A 24,172-nucleotide genomic window follows, 5' to 3' on the forward strand; every position below is an offset into this window, starting at 1 on the left:
CAAAACCTGCATTGCACCCTGTAAGATTGATCATAATGGAACAAGGAATATCAGGAATGCAGAATTTTTCAGGAGACTCCAAGAGGAAGAATTGTTTCCCCATTTATCTACACCACTTCCTTTAGTAGTCCCCCTAAAACATAGAGAAAGATTGGTGGTTCCCACAGTGGAGGGGGCACCTTACATAGCCTAACTAATAAATGGAAAGTTAAGGTTCCTGCCTAGATACATACAATGGGCCTTTTAAGCTACCACCCACCATGCTCCCACTTCCTTATACAGGAATAGTACATGAGAATCTAGGTCACATAATAAGCATACAAAAAAGCGAGCTTAATTTTATGGGGTAAAATTAAGTATCACCTTGCTGCCTTCTCAGTAAGGAACAAAACAAAACTCCTTGATCAAACAATGGAACAGATTATATGAAAAATGGGCTGTTCAATTTGTTTAAGGCCCCTAGAAACATAACAAGCTTGAATTTTCTATGAACCACAGCTTCCGATGCCTAGGGGCAAGAGGATGGCATAAACATACATAATAGGGAGAATATTAATCTTAATCAAAAGGACATCTGACTAGCACACAGGTACAGGAAATAACAAAAGACCTAGAAACTGTGATGTGATCTCTAGGGAGAAAAGTGCCCCTGGAATGTGAATATTCCACAAAGCAGGTGTTCCCTACCTGTGCTGTGCTTACTTGGTGATTTTTGTTTTAATAATCTATACCTTGGTGATTTCTGTATTAATGATCTATGCCTTATGAGACTATAAAAATAAAGTTCTGCTTGAGCATGACAGAGATGTCTGCCTGAGCTTGATTCAGCATCAATTCACTCATCTCTCATTCTTGGCCAACACCCCTCCTTTGGGATCCCTGAGACCTGCTGGGGCTGGCCCCTGGCAGATTTTAACATTTCCGCTTCCCCAGAGTCCTTCCTCATTAAGGAAAGAGACAGGCTGGGAGTATGGATGGACCTGTCAATGCCCATGTTCAGTGGAAAAGCAATTACAGAAGCCAGACCTTCAACCTTCTGTAGTCCATATTGACCTTGCGTCCATAATCCCAGAGGGTTAAAGAATAGGAAAGCTATCAGGGGAGGGGAGGGGATGTCATACAGAGTTCTGGTGGTGGGAATTGTGTGAAGTTGGTTGCTCTTATCCTATGGTTTTGTCAATGTTTCCTTTTTATAAATAAGTAATTAAAAATTAGAATAATAATAATAATATATGTATTATTGGCTTACCAGAGGAAGAGGAGGAAGGGAAGAAAGCATTCTTCAGTAAATAGTAGCTGAGAACTTCCCTACTCTACACACATAAAAGTTCAAGAAGCTCAGAGGGGCCCAAACAGAATCAACACACACTTAAAGACAACAAGACACATGATATTTAGAATGGAAAGGAAAAAGGATAAAGAAAGGATCCTGAAGGCTGCAAGAGAAAAACATAGAGTCACCTACAGAGGAAAACCCATAAGACTAGCAGCAGACTTCTCCACACAAACATTGCAGGCCAAAAGAGAATAACAAGATATCTATCAAGTGCTTAATGACAAAGGCTTCAACCAAGACTACTGTATCCTGCTAGACTGCCATTTGGATTAGATGGAAGCATAAAAACCTTCTCAGACAAGCAATAGTTGAAAGAATCAACTATCACCAAACCTGCCCTGAAATAAGTTCTGAAAGTCCTCCTATAAACAGTCAGACCACCATAAACATGCCATCTATCAGAACACTCTAACAATCTACAATAATGATGTTAAAATAATTTCAGCATATGATATCAATAAATCTCAATGGCCTAAATTCACATATTAAAAGGCATTGAGTATGAAGATGGATCAGAAAACAGAACCCAACTATATGTTGTCTATACGAAACCCACCTAATTCGACAAGACAAACACATACAAAGTGAAAGGATGGAAAACTATCATACAAGCCAAGGGCACACAAAAAAGAGCAGGAACAGCTATTATCATATCTGACACGATAGATTTTAAAATGAATAAAATTTAAAAAGATATGGATGGACACTACCTAACTCAATCAATCAAGAGGATTTAACATTATTAACATTTATGCACTTATTGAGAAGTCATCTAAATACATCAAACATGTACTAAAAGAGGTACAATAATATACAGACAACAACACAGTAATATTGGGGTATCCAACACCCCACTCTCTCAACATGACAGATCATACAGGCAGAAAATCACTAAGGAAGTGAAGGAGATAGGGAGATGGGCGGTTGTGCAGCAGATTAAGTGCAAGTAGTGCAAAGACCAACATAAGGGTCCCAGTTTAAGTGGAGTCACTTCACAGGTGGTGAAGCAGGTCTGCTGGTGTCTTTCTGTCTCTCTCTGTCTTCCACAATATCTCTATTTCTCTCTATGTTATCTAACAATGATGACATCAATAACAATAATAACTGCATCAATAAAAAACAACTAAATAAATAGATAAATAAATAAATAAAAGAAATGAAGGTGCTAAATGAAGAGATAAATAATCTAGAACTAGTGGACATATTCAGAGTCTTTCACCACAAGACTAATACACATTCTACTCAAGTCCACATGGGTCATTCTCAAGGACAGTCCACATTTTAGGCCACAAAGACAGCATCAGCAAATTCAAGAGCACTGAAATCATTCCAAGCATCTTCTCAAACCACAGTGGTATGAAACACTTAACAATCAAGAAAAAAATGACTAATGGTCCCAAAATGTGGAAGCTCAACAGTACACTACTTAACAACTACAGGGAAAAAGAGGAAATAAAGGAAGAAATAAAAATATTTCGAGACTATATGAAAATGAAGACACAAGCTATCAAAACATTTGGGATACAGCTAAGGAAGTACCGAAAAGGAAGCTGACAGCCATACAAGCACACATTAGGAAACCAGAAAAAGCACAAAGAAACAGCCTGACTTCACACCTTAAAGACCTAGAAAAAGATGAATAAAGGAAACCTAAAACAATCAGAAGGACAGAAATCACTAAAGTTAGGGCAGAAATAAATAACACTGAAAATAAGAAAACTATAAAAAAAGATCAATGAAAGCAAATGTAGGTTCTTCAAAAGAGTAAACAAAATCCACAAACCTTTAGCCAGACTAACAAAATTGAAGAAAAAAAAAAAAGGGAGAAGACCAAAATAAATCAGATTGTATATTGAAGAGGAGATATCAAAAAAGACAGCAGAAATTCAACATATCATGTGAGGTTTCTATGAACAACTATATGCCACCAAGTTAGAGAACATGGACTAAATGGACAACTTCTTAGATACCTACAAACATACAAAATTAAATAAAGAGGTACTAAATAATATGAACAGGCCCATCACAACTAACAAAATTGAAACAGTTATTATAACCTTCCCAAGAATAAAAGACCAGGGCAAGATGGTTTAACAAATGAATTCTACAAAACCTTCAAAAAAAAAGAACTCAAACCTAAGGAATCCAGCAAGAAGCTTTTGGAAATCATCAGGACATATAGTAAGGTATCAAGCTATAAAATTAACATTCAAAAGGCAGTGGCATTCCTGTATGCTAACACTAAACTAGAAGAAATTGAAATCCAGAAATCAATTCCTTTTACTATAGCAACTAAAACAATAAAATATCTAGGAGTAAACCTGACCAAAGAAGTGAAAGACTTGTACACTGAAAATTATGAGTCACTACTCAAGGAAATTGAAAAAGACACAAAGAAGTGGAAAGATATTCCATGTTCATGGGTTGGAAGAATTACCATCATCAAAATGAATATACTACCCAGAGCCATCTACAAATTTAATGATATCTCCATCAAGATCCCAATCACATTTTTTAGGAGAATAGAACAAAGGCGACAAATGTTTATCTGGAACCAGAGAAGACTTAGAATTGCCAAAACAATCTTGAGAAAAAAGAACAGAACCGGAGGCATCACACTCACAGATTTCAAACTGTATTATAGGGCTATTGTCATCAAAACTGCTTGATACTGGAACATGAACAGACACACTGACCAGTGGATTAGAATTGAGAGCCCAAAAGCGAGCCTCCATACCTGTGGACATCTAATTGTTGACAAAGGGGCCCAGACTATTAAATGGGGAAAGCACAGTGTCTTCAACAAATGGTGTTGGAAAAACTGGGTTGAAACATGCAGAAGAGTGAAACTGAACCACTATATTTCACCAATCACAAAAGTAAATTCCAAGTGGATCAAGGACTTGGATGTTCTACCAGAAACTTTCAGATACTTAGAGGAAAATAATGGCAGAACATCTTTCCACATAATGTTTAAAGACATCCTCAATGAAATAAATCCAATTGCAAAGAAGACTAAGGCAAGAATAAACCTATGGGACTACATCATATTAAAAAGCTTCTGCACGAGGAGTCGGGCAGCAGTGCATCTGGTTTAAGCGCACATGGCCCAAAGCTTAAGGACCAACCTAAGGATCCAGGTTTCAGCCCCCAGCTCCCCACCTGCAGGGGAGTCCTTTCACAGGCAGTGAAGGAAGTCTGCAGGTGTCTTTTTTTCTCTCCCCCTCTCACACTGCATAACAAGAGTGATCCATTATCCACAGCCACTAAGTACCCTTTCTCCAGGCCTCAGATACCATTTGTTTAAAGGGCATTTTAATCCAGGGATTCAGTTTCACTTCTAGTTCCTTCTACAGAAAAACAGTGCTACAAAATATGTGCAAAGACACATGCAAGAATACTTGTTGCAGCATTGCTGGTGAAATGCTAAGGAAATATGAGGCCACCCCCAAATTTCCAGCAGTTGGAACTTGTTGAATGAGGCATGGTGCTGCTCTTCAAAATAGGACTGTTTACTACCCACAAATCAGTGGGTTGCCTAAACAACATACTAAACTTCTTGTAACTCAGTCTCTTGAAACAGGAGATATCAATAGCACCACATCAAAAGGTTGATTTTAAAATATAACATAGCTAGTACACAGGAAAAGTTTGCAATGGCACATTGCATGGTCAGCATCTATTACCCTTTGACTCTAACCTAAGCAAGATTCTTCAAGTCATTCCAGACAAGTTTTCCTCAAACACCAATGTGAATATAGTCTTGCTCAAATATGTTCCCACCAGAAGGGAAAAAAAAATAGAACCCCCCCCCCTAGTGTGGCTATAACATAACTCAACTCAACTCAACTCAACATTTATTTACTTAAATATTTATCTATGAGAAAGAACCAGAGCATCACTCTACCACACATAATGCCAGGGATTAATCTCAGGACCTCATGTTGGAGTGTCCAATCCTGTATGCCATCGAATCTACTTGATCTTCAAGACTTTCCAAAAATAACCCTATCATGCCATCCTAAAAGCTCCCTCTCCACTTGAAGTTGCAGATGTTACTAGTTGATGATTCTAACTACTACCAAACGCAGTTGGCATTCTCCCACTTTTATCCCATCCAAGCCCACAGAACACTTTAGAAACGTTACCTTTCATAGATCTGTTTCAACCAGTGCACTGTTTGTTTTTTTTGAATCCTGCTTATCTGTGATATGAATATCCCAAAAACAGTCATCACTTTGAAGCATACAGGCAAATAAAGAGTAGATATTCTTGAGGAATAAGATAAACAACACAGTACGGCGCAAGGATCACGGTTCGAGCCCCCGGTTCCCCACCTGCAGGGGAGTCGCTTCACAGGCTGTGAAGCAGGTCGGCAGGTGTCTATCTTTCTCTCCCCCTCTCTGTCTTCCCCACCTCTCTCCATTTCTCTCTGTCCTATCCGACAACTACAACAACAATAATAACCACAACAATAAAACAACAAGGATAACAAAAGGGAATAAATTAAATAAATATTTTTAAAAAAGATAAACAACACAGTCTTAACCACAAATTCAGATCATTTTTTCTTCTGTAACTTAAATATAAATTCCCAGTATTTCCCTAAGCTTTCACAGTATAGACAGTTTAAAAATCAAGTTATAGCAAACAGACATACAGTACTTATACCACACTACTAGTAACTAATAGCACTACCTGGCAGTTTCAAAAATAAAACAAAAAAAATGTTTAACCTTGTTAACACTTCCTGATATGTGCTTATATGAATTCATATGTACTTACAAAAGCAAAGAATCTCTATAAAACTCTTTATAAACTTCCAGTAGTTCATTATTTGTACTGAGTTTTCAGTTAAATGTCTCATGCACGTTAGGAAGAAGACACTACCTAAAGACAAAATAGGAAAAGATTCATTTAAACATCCCAAATTCTGTAGCTACAAATCATACTTACGAGAGAAATATATGCAAAAAAAATAATAAAATAAGACAGATTTTTGTTGGAGGTAGAAAGGAAGGGAAGAAAGTTCCTTCCTGTTTTGAAATAGTGAACCTTTCATTTTACATTCTCAAGATTAGTCCCATGCTAGTTTTTTATTTTGTTTTTTTTCCGGGATTTTCACAGGTCTGTGATAAATTTCTGTTTAACTTTTTCCCAGACAGAAAGGGAAAGGCAAAGTGGGGGTGGGGGGTGGGAGGGTGGGGAGGGTGTGAGAAAGAGAAAGAGAGCAAGTGAGCCACACACCACAGCAGCACTCACTGAAGCTTCCCTCAGTGCTGTGTGACAGATCTGGAATCTGAGTGAATCCTATGGCAAAGCAGGCACCTTCCAAGGCCCACCTATCCCAGTTTTTTGTTTGTTTCTTTCTTTTTGCTTCCAGGGTTATCTCTGGGGATGGTACTGACACTACCTACAAACTGAATGCTCCTGGTGGCCATCTTTTGTCCACTGCTGCTGCTGTTAGAGAGGAGGAGAGAAAGATACCTGCAGATCTACTTCCCAGCTTGCAAAGCGACTCCACCTGCAGGAGACTCGAACTGGGATCACTGCATGAGTCCTTGTACTTCACACTACATGCGCTTAACCCAGTATACTATCACCTGGCTCCCCAACCAAGTTATTTTTAAGATAGAAAGAAATCCAGAGAGGGAGGGAAGACAGAGAGGGGGAGAGAAAATAGTGGTATAATGATTGTAATTGATTATAAAAGATAAATATCTGCCTACCTGCTTCACTACTTGTGAAGCCACCCACCAGCAGGTGGGGAGCCCAGGCTCAAACTGAGATCCTTAATTCAGTCCTTGCACTTTGCACCATGTGAACTCAACCTGCTACAGGAACGCCAGGAAACCCCCAACCCCATCCTAGTTTTTAATCATCATTCCCAGGCTATTCAAGCATCAGTCTGAAAATGTAATTCAGGAGCTGGGTGGTGGCACAACAATAGAGTACATATGACAGTACACAAGGACTTGGGTTCAAGCATCCAGTCCTCAGCTACAGGGAGGGAAGCTTCACAAGTGATGAAGCAATGCTACCGATGTCCCCCCTCCTCTATCTCTCCCTTATCTCTCAATTTCTTTCACTATCCAACAAATAAATAAATTGCCCCGACCAGCAGGGCGGTGAACAGGGGCTAGGAACCCAATGAAACCTGAAATGGAGGAACATGAGACATGAGAGAATGACAGCAAGTCAAGTTTCTGATACGGCTGTAAATTTTATTGAGAACACAGGCATTATAAGGCTTTGGGGAAGGAGAGGGAATGCTGGAGGAGAGGAAGGGGGACCAAACTTCAAAGCAGAATGTTCCCTGCAACAAATGGCAGGAACCAAACTGTGTGTTGACTCACTTGTGTTGACTCACTTGATTACTGATAAATGGTTTACCTAAGGGGAAATGGCTTGCCCAGGGGGGAATTAACATTTGTCTTGAGGGGTTCCATTGTCTCAAAGCTTATCATCTATAAATCAGAGAAATGGCTCCTGGCATATCCTCCCTTTGTTATAATTTAACATTGAGGCTGGAAATGGGGGTGAGGAGCAGAGACCCTAACAGCAGTTTTGGTGGGCGTAACCAGAGGAGGGAAGTATTGACCTGATTCCTCCCGCAGGGTGGGTGCAAAACCAACCTTCCCACATCTTATAAGGCTCTTGGTGTCATTTTGGGGAGGGGAGGCAGAGCCACAGTTTCTAGGGAAACAATTTTTGTTGCTGACACCAACCTCCATGCAAATCAGGTTTGCTTCACGGGGGACTCAGAGGTGGACTATAGGGTCCTCCCCCTGCAGTGCTTTGCCTTACACCCCTTACTGGTGTCCTTACCCTGCCAAGGTTGGATGTCTCCATGCATAATTCTGAGTTTTATGCCATCCGAAAAGGGGGTCTGTCATCCTCAGGTTCAGCCAGGCCTCTGTCAGCCAAATCAAGTCTGTGATAATGTATTTGCAAAGGTTTTGATGCCAAGGAGTCAATCTGCCGTTTTATAAAATCAGAAATCTTATTAAAAATAAAGGGTCTTAAGGTAATCATTAACAAAAGACTAATAAGGTTCCCATAAGGGGCTCTGTAGTGACTCAAGACTATTTGTGGTGGAGTCTATAACCTGTTGTAATTTGTCAGGAAATTTATGGGAGGAATATACAGAGTGTCCTAGCATGCCACCAGCAAGTCTAAGGGAAGCAGTCAGTGGATGTGATGTGCAGGGGAAGAAACACAGCACGTCTGGTCTGGTCAGCGCCAACTGATGAAATTTTCTTCTTCCTGTCAGCTGTGGAACAAGCAAACCTAGGAGGCAAGGACCAGGTAGAGAAGAATTGACATGAAAATATAGGATGGTGTTTACCAAAACACAGAGGAGGTGCATACACATTAGAAGTCAAGGTGAGGTTCCTTGAACATCAAGGAACATTTTGAGAAAAGTGAGCAGTCAATAAGCATGCAAAGATGAAGTCAGTAGTGGTAGGTCAGCAGAAAGAGAAGACTTGGATAAGCTGGTGAGGTTAGCTGGAGTATATACTGCCATGGCGTCCTTTGTGGTAAGGACTTGTCAACAGGGACTCTGTGGATTTTGCAAGAACAATGTCATCCACCATAATAAAAGGAAAACAAACATGGACATCCAGTGCTGAAAAAAGAGAAAAAGAATATGTCTCTATGACTGGAAAAGTGGGTGGCTTTGTCAATGAGATACAATAAATGGACAATTAGAATTTTTGTAAATATTAAAAAGATTTAGTATGTTACTTCATTGACACTTTAGCCAACTGAATACTGGGGGGTGCATTTCCCTTCTTTTTTTAAAATTAATTAAGCTTAAGGGTTTTAGTTTTTCTTGTTTGAGCTGTAGCCCACATAAATTTAGACAAAATATCAACTGAGAAAAAAGTTTTTTTTGTTTACTAAACATGGGCAGGTGAATTACATCAATCTGTCAGAGAGCATTGGCTTTTATCAATGGAGATTAATCTTAAAAGTCTGAATAGCAAGATCTTAATTAAATAATGCAGGAGCCAGTAAAGTGCTCTCACTATGGCAGGTCAAGCATTGAAATTGTTAAGAGGCTTGTAAAAAAAATGAGAAAAATTTTAGGATATGAGTGACTTTAGGAGTCATCACACACCCATAAATAAATAATTAAAAATGTTTAGTTTTAAATCTTACCATATGAGCAGTCAGTTCTTCATGTGCAGATGTACCTATAATTATTTACTTAGGGAGAGAACTTGTACCAAGTTAATTGATGATCTAATGGTTAGAATTGACTTGAGTTTTTTCTATGATTTTAGAAGGCTCTTTATTAGAATATACCAATATGTTATAGAAAGTCAATACCTAATGTGTTGACATGATAAAATGTTTACCATTTTTTTGGCATTATTTTAAACTGATTAGACAGTTTAAGCACACTATTATATCTTTAGTTTACTAAGATCTTTACTCATCACAAGGCTATCATGAGTAAGCATAGATATAAAACTCTTAATAGATTTTACTCTTTAGAACTCTAATATGGCGACTTAAAAGGCTAAAATAAAACCTCATAGTTTAAATGTTCAAAATATTAATTTTGTTAAATCAGGATTTGCCAAAACAAATCTTCTATCAGACCAAAAATACAATGTATTACCTTAATTTATCAAGAATAAACCTCTGGCAGTGTCTTAAAACAAACCAGATAATTTTTAAAAGCAGAAAGATATAAAGAGGAAAAACAGCGCAAGAGCCTCTGGCATGTAAATAATTAACATAACTATTGTGTTATCTTTTACTAATCCAAGCCAGTTTTAAAAACAATTTTAAGTAAAATGTTAAACTTTGTTCGCTAGGACCTTTGTTTATCACAAAGCTATCACACCCTTAGGGCAGCTATGAACAAGGGTGGGTACACAACTTAATTGATCTTTCACTTTGATTTGGATAGGTAACTTAAAAAGCTAAGATAAACCTTATAGCTGAAATGTTAAAATAAATTTTTACTGTTAACATTTCTTTTATATGACCATTTTACACTAAATAATTTTGTTGAATCACATCTGTTGAATAAAAATTTTTTATCAGGCCAGGAATAGCACGTTTAACCCTTTTTTTCCTGACAAGGCCACTGCTCTACACTGACTGGGTTATTAGAAAGTCAGCTCAAGCATGGAATTAAATTAACAAAGTAACAAATAGTGGCAGTTGGTATTGGGGTGCTGTTAAGGTTTACAATTCTCATAAGAGGGAGAGAGACTGCAGGGGCATTTTACCATGCCTAGAGATCTTAGAAAATCTTTTAACTAATGAATTGATGCTGATATTAGCTATCAGAAGGACGAAACTGTCCTATATTTTACTCTGGTAAAGGTGTGCCAACTCTATGAGTCAGGATCTTTAAAACCACATTTAGCTTAACTAAATCTTATTTAAAACTTAAAACAAACTTTAGTTACTTAGGGGTTAACACACATTAATGAAAACAAGGTTAGCACAGACTTAAAACATACATTCTTGGTGAACCGAAAAATTTTCCCTTTGAAAAACCGCTTTTGGTTTTTGGATTCCTAGCTCACAGCCTCTCTACCCAGGACCAGGTTGCCTAAGGAGGGGCGTTAGTGGCTAAGGAATGACTGACATCAGTCTTTGCCAATCTGTGGAGCAGGGGCTCTGTGCCGTGATTGGCTGTGCGGGCGGAACAGGCGACCTTAGTTTACTGCCGCGCACAGAGAAAAATCTTTGAAATTTTTTTTTTCTGGGCTAAGGTACATTTTACAGTTTTAAAGAAAGTGGTCTAATCAGTATTATTGGCCAAGTCAAGGACAGTAGCACAAAACGGAGGGGCGGTGGTGTAGGGAGGCAGTCTGGACAAAGGAAGAGCGTAGGGGATAGGGCTAGCCAGTTTGAGCCTGGCTCCGAGTATCAGGGAAAGCCAAAACCGGGTTTGATTTGGATGGTTTAGTCTTAGTTTTAGTTTTAGGGATTGGGTTTTTTGGTGAGGCTAAAGTTGTAAGCTCTTCTGTAACTGCAGCTATTTCTTTCATTAATTGAAGCTGCTCTCTCCGGTCAGCAAGGACCTTGCGGAGAGTGGAAATTCCTGTAAGGGCCCCTGAGCGTGCCCTCCTGACGGAGGGGTTGTCAAGGAGAGGGTCAGGCTGGAGAGCAGGGGCATGGATATAGGGAGGGAAATTAAAGGGAGGAGGACACCAATCGGGATTGTAGTATCTGGCAGCCTCTTTTTCTAGCAAAGCCTCATTCTCTGTGGGAAGTGCTTCAGGAGAGGGGGGTTTGTAAAACTGGATAGAGGTGGGGGAAATAATGCTGGTTTTCATTCTCATGTGAATTAGCAATAGGAGGGTCAATAAAGGGAACTTTAGTGAGTGAGGTGGAACCTGTAGGGAGGGGAACAGGGCTTTTACTTTCAATGGGTGCTGGGAGGCTTTCATTTTGACTGGGTACTGGGGGATCAAGATCAATAATCACAGAAGGGCATGGGGATGGGGACTTTGTCCTGGACGGCGGACTAGAAAGTTGCCGGAGGACCTTTTCACCCTCTGTAATAAGGTTTTTAATATCAGGGTGATTATTATAGATTTTTAAGATATCATTAATTAAATTACAGTAACAAAAGGCAGAAACAGGTAAACGTTCAGGACCAAAAGACTGATAGTGATCATTAAGACAGTCACCAATTTTCCTCCAACGCTTCTCATCTATAGTGCGTTCCTGGGGGAACCAGGGACAAATATTTCCAATATAATCTAAAAACTTCTTTAATTCTTTCTTTTTAACTCTAGTTCCTCGTGTCTTGAGTGACTCCTTGAGTCCTTTAATGAATAAATAGTTTGCTGAATTCATGTCCCATGGTATTGCTTACCTCAGCTGCTGTGACATTCTCCTCACGGTGCGACTCACGGTCGGGTATCTCCATGGCGATCTATGCGAGTTTTTGCGTTACCCCCCTCGGGCCGCAGTGACTCAGTGAAGTCGGGTAGGCCTACCCTCTCGATCAGCGGAGTTTCTAGGTCCAGAAGGCTTCTTCGCCCCACGTTCTGGGCGCCAGAATGCCGCGACCAGTAGGGCGGTGAACAGGGGCTAGAAACCCAATGAAATCTGAAATGAAGGAACATAAGACACGAGAGAATGACAGCAAGTCAAGTTTCTGATCAAGCTGTAAATTTTATTGAGAACACGGGCATTATAAGGCTTTGGGGAAGGAGAGGGAATGCTGGAGGAGAGGAAGGGGGACCAAACTTCAAAGCGGAATGTTCCTTGCAACAAATGGCAGGAACCAAACTGTGTGTTGACTCACTTGTGTTGACTCACTTGATTACTGATAAATGGTTTACCTAAGGGGAAATGGCCTGCCCAGGGGGGAATTAACATTTGTCTTGAGGGGTTCCATTGTCTCAAAGCTTATCATCTATAAAGCAGAGAAATGGCTCCTGGCAATAAATAAAATAGTAAAAAGGGTTAGAATGTAGATGTAAAAATAAAAATTTAATTTCATCAAACGTTGAGATGTGGGAGTATCATAGCCAATGAGCTTTATGAGCTTAACTACTGTTAACTGAAAAAAATTTCATCACAAAACTCCTTTTGAAAATCCAAGTGTTAAAAATAATCTCAGAGAGTTGGGCTGTAGCGCTGTGGGTTAAGCGCAGGTGGCGCAAAGCACAAGGACCGGCATAAGGATCCCGGTTCGAGCCCCGGCTCCCCACCTGCAGGGGAGTCACTTCACAGTCGGTGAAGCAGATCTGCAGGTGTCTATCTTTCTCTCCTCCTCTCTGTCTTCCCCTCCTCTCTCCATTTCTCTCTTCCTATCCAACAATGACGACAACAACAATAATAACGACAACAATAAAACAAGAAGGGCAACAAAAGGGAATAAATAATTTTTTTAAAAAATTAAAAAATAATCTCAAACTGAATTCACAGTACATTAATTCAGGACCTGCTAGCAACTGCAATTCTATCAACAAAGCTTCTTGAAACATGACAACTAACACGTTCTGAGCAGAGTTAAGAAATGTACACATCAGGGGCTGGGTGGTGGCGCACTTAGATTATACATTTCCATGCACAAGGACCCAGGTTCAAGCTCTCAGTCCCCACTTGCGGGGGGTGGGGTGGGCGAGGGGGGCGGCTCAGGAGTAGTAAGGCAGTGATGCAGATGTCTTTTTCCCACCCCATCACAATTTCTCCCTGTCCTATCAAGTATGAGAAAACTACAATCAAGAAAAAGAAAGCAGACACTGTATTACAGAGTCTCCTTGCATAAAAATTCCTAAAATACTGGTATCTTCCCTAAAAAAAAAAAAGAAAAAAAAAGTATAAATAGTCCAACAGATCCTGATGGTATACCAGAGGCTATAAATACATATACCCACTTCTAACATATACTCACAATTTCACAATATCAATACTTTAAAAGAAGCATCATTCTTGGAGAATGTTGAATGGAAATCAACTCAATTTCTGTACTTTTTCTCAAAAGCTAAATTATTTATTTATTAGTAAGACAGAGGTTATGGAGGAGAGGAAGTCCGTGGTTTTCCCCACGTGGTTGATATTTTCATAATCAGGCAAATCGAAAACAAATTTATCTTCTCCTACTTGCTGTGCAGCTCTTTGCACCTGGAACATATGAAATTCTCCCTTAGTTTATTTCCCACCAAGGCTACTACTGGGGTTTGGTGCCAGCACTGTGAATACAACACTTCCAGCGGCCAGTTTTCCCTTTTTTTCTATTTTGTTGGATAGGACAGAGAAAATTGAGAGGGAAGGGAGAGATAGAAAAGAGAAAAACCTGACACCTGTAGACCTGCTTCACCACTCGCAGAACGTCCCCACAGGATGCGAGAGTATTCCCTGGGCCTTAAGCTTGGTGCTATGTGCACTTAACCAGGTGCAGCACCAACCAGTCCCCAGTTCACTTATTATTATTTTTTATCATTATTCTTAACTTCTCTTAGTTTAAAAGTCTGGTAGGTTTCTATTACCTTTATAGTACAGCTGTAAGCTCTACTTCCAAGTATAATCTATTACAATCATTATACCACTAATAATCTAATAATAGTGAATCTAATATTCCATTTCATTAACAAATAAACCAGGAAAGCATAAAGCTTAGTGATCTAAAATAAGTATTTAAGAGATCACTGAGTGAAGGACATCTTTAAATAAAAAACAGATTTATAAGTATCCAAGGAGGCTCTGAAACAGCTGACTCGGATATTTGCCATGCTCAAGAGGCAGGTTCGAGGCCCGGTCCAGCGCACTGGAGGAAGCTGCGCTGCTGTGGTCCTTAACACCATTCAACAAAAAGGGTGCAACACTGAACAGCAGCAAGAACATTTCCAGGCGGCTTCCAAGGTGGCTAGCCAGGCTGCCTCCAGAGTATTCCTGACCATTTCAGGGGGTGACCTCGCCCCTGTCACACAATCTAGCCCAGTGGGCATCCTCTCTGGGGACCTTACAAGGAGGCCTGCTACCCACCAACACGGGGCGAGTGGGGAGAACCTCAGGCCTGATTGCCCAGGAGTGCTACAGGCTAAACCAGGCCCTGTAGGTCTACACTGCAGGGGCACCAGGGTCTTTAAAAAAAAACAGGGTCCTCAGACCAGATGAGAACTGACAGGAGCTCAGGCAGACATCTACACTGCCAGTCATGCAGTTCGCCCTGGTGGGAACTGGAGCTCCGGGAGAGGGCGGCGAGCAATAGCCTAAGATGTGCCTGCAGTGGCCAGGCTCCAGGCTGGCATCGTCTGCTCCCCGCCCAGCTGGGCTCACGCCCCTGCCATCCTCACCAGTCTCCCAGCCACTTAGCAGCGAACATGGCAGTGACCCTGCGCCAGCTGAAGGGCGGCCGAAACCGTCCAGAGTCGCGGGGATGCCAGGCCAGGCAGACCTCTGACCCCCCTCACAACTAGCTATCTGCCCCTGGAACAAGTATTTCCGGGCCTGCGCCAAGCTCCGCCACTATAAGTGAGTGACAATAAAAGAAAACTACAAGTCCCAGAAGGCTCCGCGCATACTTACTGTAGGTTATGGTCCCTGAAAACACACCCCCGTTGAGAAAATTTGGGCTCCCAAATTCTGGAATCAGAATTGATTGACAGTTGAGTTATTGCCTCTGTGTAGTGTTTAAGAAATTACAGTGCGGGAGCCCGGCTGTAGCGCAGCGGGTTAAGCGCAGGTGGCGCTAAGTGTAAGGACCTGCATGAGGACCACTGTTCAAGCCCAGGCTCCCCACCTCAGGGGAGTCGCTTCACAGGTGGTGAAGCAGATCTGCAGGTGTCTGTCTTTCTCTCCTCCTCTCTGTCTTCCCCTCCTCTCTCCATTTCTCTCTGTCATATCCAACAACGACGACATCAACTACAACAACAATAACTACAACAACAATAAAAAAGGAGACGACAAGGGCAACAAAAGGGAAGATAAATAAATACAATTACAAAAAAAAAAAGAAAAGAAATTACAGTGCGCCTTTATAAGTATCGCTTCACTAAATCCTTACAGCAGGCATTATCACTCTTTCCTTTAAAGAAATAATTATTCATTAACAAGAAAAAGAACCAGAAGGGTGCCGGGCTGTGGTGCACCAGTTAAGCACACATACCACCAAAGGCAAGAACCTGGCATTGAGCCCCGCTCCCAACCATCACGAAACAAGTCTACAGGTGTCTTATCTTTTTTTCCCCTCTATCACTCCATCCCCTCTCAGTTTCTCTTTGTCCTTCTGAAATGAAAAAAATTGTTTTATTTTATTTTTTATTTTTTTATATTTATATATTCCCTTTGTTGCCCTTAATTGTTGTAGTTATTATTGCTGTCATTGTCGTTGGCTAGGACAGAGAGAAATGGAGAGAGGAGAGGAAGACAGAGAGGGGGAGAGAAAGAGAGACAACTGTAGACCTGCTTCACTACCTGTGAAGTGACACCCCTGCAGGTGGGGAGCCAGTGGCTCTAACCAGTATCCTTCCACTGGTCTTTGTGCTTTGTGCCACCTGCGCTTAACCCTCTGCGCTACCACCTGACTCCTCAGATTTTTTTGTTTTAATTGGCCGCCAGGAACGATGGATTTGTAATGTGAAAAAAGTGGGTAGGGCGAAATGAAAATCAACTAAAATAGAGGTGGGATAAATTAAAAAACATATATTCAACACGTTGAGGCGCCATTTGTTGAAATTTAACTCTAAAAGGGGCTTGGATCTGTGTTGTAACTTGAGACTTAAAAAGGAACTTAGGACTTGGGTGCTTAAGGATTCACTGTGGGAGCTGAGAACAGTGTTAAGTTGCTACTGACAGAGCCCTATCACAAACTGAGGCTGACACAGGCAATTGACAAAGTTAAAGTATTTATTCACACAGACACACAAGACACACACACAGGGGAACTCAGCACTGAGGGTCTAGCTGGGACAGATCCCTCAGGCAACTCTAAGACCCCCTATTTACACTCTCGAGGGATGGGGGTTGCACAAGGAGGATGCCCCAAGGTAAAACAGGTACACATTACATTCTAATCTTTGCCTTGAGCAAGGCAAAGCACACATTCCTCCTCAATCTTTACCTAAACAGCACATTCCAATCTCTAGGGATACCAAAGGAGACCACCTGGGACCTAAGCAAGACAGGACTAGAATGACTACAGGAATCCACCAAATCACCAGTGAGTGCAGATACACATGGATTGTGATAGAGAGGAGCCTAGGGAGAGTCTAAGTGGCTGTTAACAGTCCGACAGTTTATCAGTTGAGACACCACCTCCAGTCTGTTCCACAAACAAGGGGACAGCTGAAGGGAGGAGAAGACTCCCTGGAGTCTCACCAAGTGCAATTCTAAGTCTCCATTGCTACTGCCCTCAGAATCTGGAGCAGTAGTAGGGAGGGACAACAGGGGACAGAGATCTAACCAGGAAACAGAGGAGAAGACCTATACCTCCGTGGCATAGCTGTTGGACTGTGAAAGTCTCTTTGCATAACCACTGGACTATCTCTGCCACACACTGCCTTATCTCTTGGTCAGGAGTCAGTGATTAAGCTAAGAAGCCTACTTATAGTTTAAAAACCCTCAGGCTCCCATAGCCTAAAGAGAGAGAAAAAAAAAATAAAAAAGAGAGTTTTAAATCACTGAGCTCCAACTCAAGGATTAAAATACTATTTCACATCTGTTAACTTCCACCACTGTGAACCCTTTAATTACCTTACATAGACACAAGTCAATCCAGGAAATAGTGGTCAGTAATTTGAAAAGTACTAAGAGAGGGAAATCATAACATAATATATAAAATAGGTAAACCAACAAGAAGAACTATTGGAGAAAGAAACCAGGACAAGAGTCCAGCTAAAAGCCCCCCAAAGGGAGAAGCACAAAATAGCAACTTCAGCATCCAAACATTAGCTAAGGAAATAATCACAGGAGTGAGTAAAGAGTTTGAAAAAATTGTAATCAGAAACACGGGAACAACAAATGAGACTCTGGAAGAAAACAGTAACTAACTATCTCAAGGTTATTAGAGAGCTGAAAGCTGAAATAGCTGAGCTAAGAACTCAACTGGTTGAACAAGCTAAAACAGTGTCAAAACAGAGTAACAAAATAAATGAACTGCAGAAAACAGTAGAGGGCAGAGAGAATAGAATCAATGAGGCTGAAGGCAGGATTAGCAAGATTGAGGACGAATTAGAGACAACTAAAAAAGAAGTAAGACATCTCACAAAGAGATTAAGAGGTGCTGAAAATAACAACAGAGACCTATGGGTTGACTTAAAAGGAAACAATATACACATCATTGGCTTACCAGAGGAAGAAAGAGAGGGAAAGGAAGAAATCATTCTTCAGGCCATAATAGCTGAAAAATTCTCTAGTCTAGACAACATCAAAGACATAAAGATGGGAGACGGGCTGTAGTGTAGCAGGTTAAGCGCAGGTGGTGCAAAGCATAGGGACTGGCATAAGGATCCCAGTTTGAGCCCCAGCTCCCCACCTGCAGGGGAGTCACTTCACAGGTAGTGAAGCAGGTCTGCAGGTGTCTATCTTTCTCTCTCCTCCTCTAAGTCTTCCCTTCCTGTCTCCATTTCTCTCTGTCCTATCCAAGAAAGACAACAACAATAATAACTACAACAATAAAAAAAACAAGGGCAACAAAAGGGAATAAATAAATAAATAAATAAAATAAATATTAACAACAACAACAAAAAAAAGGCATAAAGGTTCAAGAAGCCCAGAGGGTCCCAAACAGAATTAACCCAGACATAAAGACACCAAGACACATCATTTTTAGAATGGAAAGGAATATGATAAATAAAGGATCCTGAAGGCTGCAAGAGAAAAACAAAGAGTCACCTATAGAAGACATCCCATAAGATTAGCAGCAGACTTCTCCACACCAACACTACAGGTCAGAAGAGAATGACAATGTATCTATTGAGGGCTCAATGAGAAAGTCTTTCAACCAAGAATACTGTATCCTGCTAGACTGTCATTCAGACTAGATGGAGGCATCAAAACCTTCTCAGGCAAGCAACAGTTGAAGGAATCAACTATCACCAAGCCTGCCCTGAAAGAGTTCTGAAAGCTCTTCTATAAACTGTCAGACCATCATAAATAGGTCATATATCAGAACACTCTAAAACTCTACAAGAATGGTGTTAAAATATCTTCAATATTTGATATCAATAAATGTCAATGGCCTGAATTCACCTATTAAAAGACAAAGAGTAGGAAGATGGATCAGAAAATACAACCCAACAATATGCTGTCTATAAGAAACCCACCTAAATCAACAAGACAAACACAGACTTAGAGTGAAAGGATGGAAAACTATCATACAAACCCATGGCCCACAAAAATGGGCAGGAATAGCTATTCTCACATCTGAAACGATACACTTCAAAATAGATATGATTAAAAAAGATAGGAATGGACACTACTTAATGCTCAGAGGATCAGTCAATCAAGAGGACTTCACAATTTTTAACATCTATGCACCCAATGAGAAGCCACCTAAATACATCAAACATCTACTGAAAGAGCTAAAGTAATTTATTCATAGAAACACAGTCATAGTAAGGGACTTCAACACCCCAGTCTCTCAACTTGACAGATCATCCAGGTATAAAATCAATAAAAACATAAGGGAGCTAAATGAAGAGATAGATACACTAGAATTATTGGACATTGTCAGAGTCATTCATCCCAAGAAACTGGAATACACATTTTACACAAGTCCACATGGATCACTCTCAAGGATAGACTATATGTTAGGCCACAAAGACAGCATCAGCACATTCAAGAGCATTAAAATCATCCCAAACATCTTCTCAGTCCACAGTGGAATAAACTAACACTTAACAATCAACAGAAGATTACTAATAGTCCCAAAATTTGGAATCTCAACAGTACACTTCTTAACAACCTCTGAGTCAAAGAGGAAATCACGGAAGAAGTCAAAATGTTCCGAGACTTCAAAGAAAATGAAGACACAAATTATCAAAATATTTGGGACACAGATATGGCAGTACTGAGAGGGAAGTTCATAGCTGTACAAGCACATATTAGGAAACAAGAAAAAGCAGAAATAAACAGCCTGACTGCATATCTTAAAGACCTAGAAAAAGAACAACAAAGGAACCCTAAAGCAACCATAAGGACAGAAATCACTAAAGTTAGGGCAGAAATAAATAACATTGAGAATAAGAAAACCATACAAAAGATCAATGAAAGTAAATGTTGGTTCTTCAAAAGAATGAAGAAAATCAACAAACCTTTAGCCAGACTCACAAAACAAAAAAGAGAGAAAACCCAAATAAATCGTATCATAAATGAAAGAGGAGCTATCACAACAGACACTGCAGAAATTCAAGATATCATGTGAGGCTTCTGTATGCCACCAAGCTAGAGAACCTAGAAGAAATGGACGATTTCCTACATATCTACCAACTTCCAAAACTAAGTAAAGAGAAAGTGGATAACATGAACAGGCCCATCACAGCTAATGAAATTGAAGCAGTTATCAGAAATAAAAGTCCTGGACCAGATGGTTTTAAAAAAGAATTCTACAAAACCTTCAAAGAAAAACTAATACCTCTACTTTTAAAAGTCTTTCAGAAGATTGAAGACACTGGAATACTCCCTGCCAGCTTCTATGAAGTCAACATCACTCTGATACCAAAAGCAGACAGGGACATAAACAAAAAAGAAAACATCAGATCAATATCTCTGATGAACATAGATGCTAAAAATACAGAACAGGATTCTAGCCAGCTGGATACAGCAGTATATTAAAAAGATTGTTCATCATGAACTAGTGGGGTTTATCCCAGGAATGCAAGGTTGGCTTAATATACATAAATCAATCTATGTGCTCCAGCACATCAACAAAAGCAAGACTGAAAACCACATGGTCATATCAATAGATGCAGAGAAAGCCTTTGACAAAATACATGGCTTTATTATCAAAACACTACAAAAAATGGGAATAGATGGAAAATTCCTGAAGATAGTAGAGTCTACATCTAGCAAACTTACAGCTAGCATCATACTCAATGGTGAAAACCTGGAATCATTTCCACTCAGATCAGGTACTAGAGAGGGCTGCTCACTATCACCATTACTATTCAACATAGTGTTGGAAGTTCTTGCCATAGCAATCAGGAAGGAGCAAGGAATTAGAGGGATGCAGATTGAAAGAGAAGAAGTCAAACTCTCCCTATTTACAGATGACATAATAGTATACACAGAAAACCTCAGGAATCCAACAAAAAGCTTTTGGAAATAATCAGGCAATACAGTAAGGTGTCATGCTATAAAATTAATATTCAAAAGTCAGTGGCATTCCTCTATTCAAACACTAAGCTAGAAGAAATTGAAACCCAGAAAAAAATTCTTTTTACTATAGCAACTAAAATAACAAAATATCTAGGAGTAAACCTAACCAAAGAAGTGAAAGACTTGTATACTGAAAATTATGAGTCACTACTCAAATAAATTGAAAAAGACACAAAGAAGCGGAAAGATATTCCATGTTCATGGGTTGGTAGAATTACCATCATCAAAATGAATATACTACCCAGAGCCATATACAAATTTAATGCTATCACCATCAAGATCCCAAGCACATATTTAGGAGAATAGAATAAATGCTACAAATGTTTATCTGGAACCAGAAAAGACCTAGAATTGTCAAAAAATCTTGAGATTAAAGAACAGAACTGGAGGCATCACACTCCCAGATCTCAAATTTTATTACAGGGCCATTGTCATCAAAACTGTTTGATACTGGAACATGAATAGACACCGTGACCAATGGAATAGAATTGAGAGCCCAGAAGTGAGACCCCACACCTATGGACATCTAATCTTCAACAAAGGGGCTCAGACTATTAAATGAGAAAAGCAGAGTCTCTTCAACAAATGGTGTTAGAAACAATGGGTTGAAACAGGCAGAAGAATGAAACTGAAACACTGTATTTCACCAAATATAAAAGTAAATTCCAAGTGGATCAAGGACTTGGATGTTAGACCACAAACTATCAGATACTTAGAAGAAAATATTGGCAGAATTCTTTTCCGCATAAAATTTAAAGACATCACCAATAAAACAAATCCAATTACAAAGAAGACTAAGGCAAGTATAAACCTATGGGACTACATCAAATTAAAAAGCTTCTTCACAGCAAAGAAACCACTACCCAAACCAAGAGACCCCTCACAGAATGGGAGAAGATCTTTACATGACATACATCAGACAAGAGTTTAATAACCAACATATATAAAGAGCTTGTCAGACTCAAAAACAAGACAACAAATAACCCCATCCAAAAATGGGGGGAGGACTTGGACAGAATATTCAGCACAGAAGAGATCCAAAAGGCCGAGAAACACATGAAAAAATCCTCCAAGTCTCTAATTGTCAGAGAAATGCAAATAAAGACAAGATATACCACTTCACTCCTGTGAGAATGTCATACATTAGAAAAGGTAAGAGCAGCAAATGTTGGAGAGGTTGTGGGTCAAAGGAACCCTCTTACACTGCTGGTGGGAATGTCAGTTGGTCCAACCTCTGTGGAGAACAGTCTGGAGAACTCTCAAAAGGCTAGAAATGGACCTACCCTATGATCTTGCAATTCCTCTCCTGGGATATATCCTATGGAACCAAACACATCCATCCAAAAACATCTGTGTATACATATGTTCTTAGCAGCACAATTCTTAATAGCCAAAACTTGGAAGCAACCCAGATATCCAACAACTGATGAGTAGCTGAGCAAGTTGTGGTCTATATACACAGTGGAATACTACTCAGCTCTAAAAAATGACTTCACCATTTTCAGCCGATCTTGGATGGACCTTGAAAAAATCATGTTGAGTGAAATAAGTCAGAAATATCAGCGTAAATATGGGATGATCTCACTCTCAGGCAGAAGTTGAAAAACAAGATCAGAAAAAAAAACCAGAAATAGAATCTGAAATGGAATTGCATATTGCATCAAAGTAAAAGACTCTGGGGTGGATGTATGGGAAGAATACAGGTCGAAGAAGGATTCCATTGCTGTGGCTGGGATCCTTGTGACTCTGTGGGTCACCAGAAGCCAGCTCTCTAGCCATGTGTTCATCTTCCAAAGAGCAGGGGAGGTAGGTACTGCCAGGAAATGGAGAAGCCTAGAGGCAGCCTCAAACGATGCCTCATCTGGACACTGCACTCCTTTGCCAGGTGCACGGCCACTGCATTGGAGGAAACTCTAGACCTATGGGCTTTTTGCACCCTCTCTCACTTGAGGATCCCTGCGTCCCCCAGGTGTGGAGGGAGGAGGGCTTGCTGCTGCCTCCCTGGGTCTGAACCTGTCCTGTGTGGCACCCCCAGGCTGCCCTGGGCATCACTCACCTCCTGGTTATGGCCCCGGAGAAGGAAGGCATCCCTGCAGCTGAGGCCACCAAGAAGATCTGGATGGTGGACTCCAGGCGACTCACTGTCAAGATGTATTGGTCTGGGGGCAAGACATGGGGTGTCTTACAGCAGCTGGAGATGGGGTGCTCACCTGTGAGGAGGCAAGCCTGGCAGGCAGGAGAGAGAGGAGGTCAAGGAGGGCAGGGCCTGCTCTTTATTTGCATTGATGGATTGATTGATTTGCCACCAGGGTTACCATACTGTTTCACTATTCCTGAATGCCATTTTTATTGCAGAGAAAGGGAGAGATAGAGAGGAATACATGGGGAAAAAATGAGAGGGAAGTAGAGAGAAGGGGAGACATCTGCAGCACAGAGTGATTCCCCTCAGATGTCACTCAGAGCCTGAATTCAGGTCCCAGATTCCACTAGCATAGAAAACTGGGGAGAGGGACAGGAGAGACAGTTCAAAGGTCAGAGCTGAAAATGTAAAAACCTGGGCTAAGAGTTGACACACCTGGTAGAACACACACGTTCCCATTTGTGAGAACCTGGGTTCAAGTGCCTGGTCCTGACCTGCAAAGGAAAAGTTTCCCGAATAGTAGAACAGGCTGAAGATGTCCCTCCTTATTCCCTTTCTATCAGTCTCTGTCTCTATAAAAGAAGGGAGAAAAAAGAAAAGAGAATGCTTCGAGCCCCTGGCTCACCACCTGCAGAGGAGTTGCTTCACAGGTGGTGAAGCATGTCTGCAGGTGTTTGTCTTTCTCTCCCCCTTTCTGTCTACCCTTCCTCTCTCCATTTCTCTGTGTCCTATCCAACAATGACAACATCAACAACAATAATAATAAATACTATAACAATAAAAAATAACAAGGGCAACAAAAATGAAAATAAATAAATATTTAAAAAAAGAAAAGATAAGAAAAGGAGGAGGGAGGGAGGGAGGAAAGAAACAAAGTGGCCACCATG

General features: G+C 40.5%; 1 protein-coding gene across 1 annotated transcript in view; it reads left to right on the forward strand.

The window, feature by feature from the left end:
- Nucleotides 1-24,172, forward strand: part of LOC132533989 (NADP-dependent malic enzyme, mitochondrial-like) — a 205,211-nt gene that overhangs the window by 74,752 nt on the left and 106,287 nt on the right. Inside the window, exons 6-7 of the mRNA XM_060177415.1 lie at nucleotides 22,859-22,951; nucleotides 23,181-23,302. Of these exons, the coding sequence (XP_060033398.1) occupies nucleotides 22,859-22,951; nucleotides 23,181-23,302 (215 nt within the window). The remainder of the gene's footprint in view (nucleotides 1-22,858; nucleotides 22,952-23,180; nucleotides 23,303-24,172) is intronic.

Source organism: Erinaceus europaeus, chromosome 17 (assembly GCF_950295315.1).
Source record: "Erinaceus europaeus chromosome 17, mEriEur2.1, whole genome shotgun sequence".
Lineage (NCBI taxonomy): Eukaryota > Metazoa > Chordata > Mammalia > Eulipotyphla > Erinaceidae > Erinaceus > Erinaceus europaeus.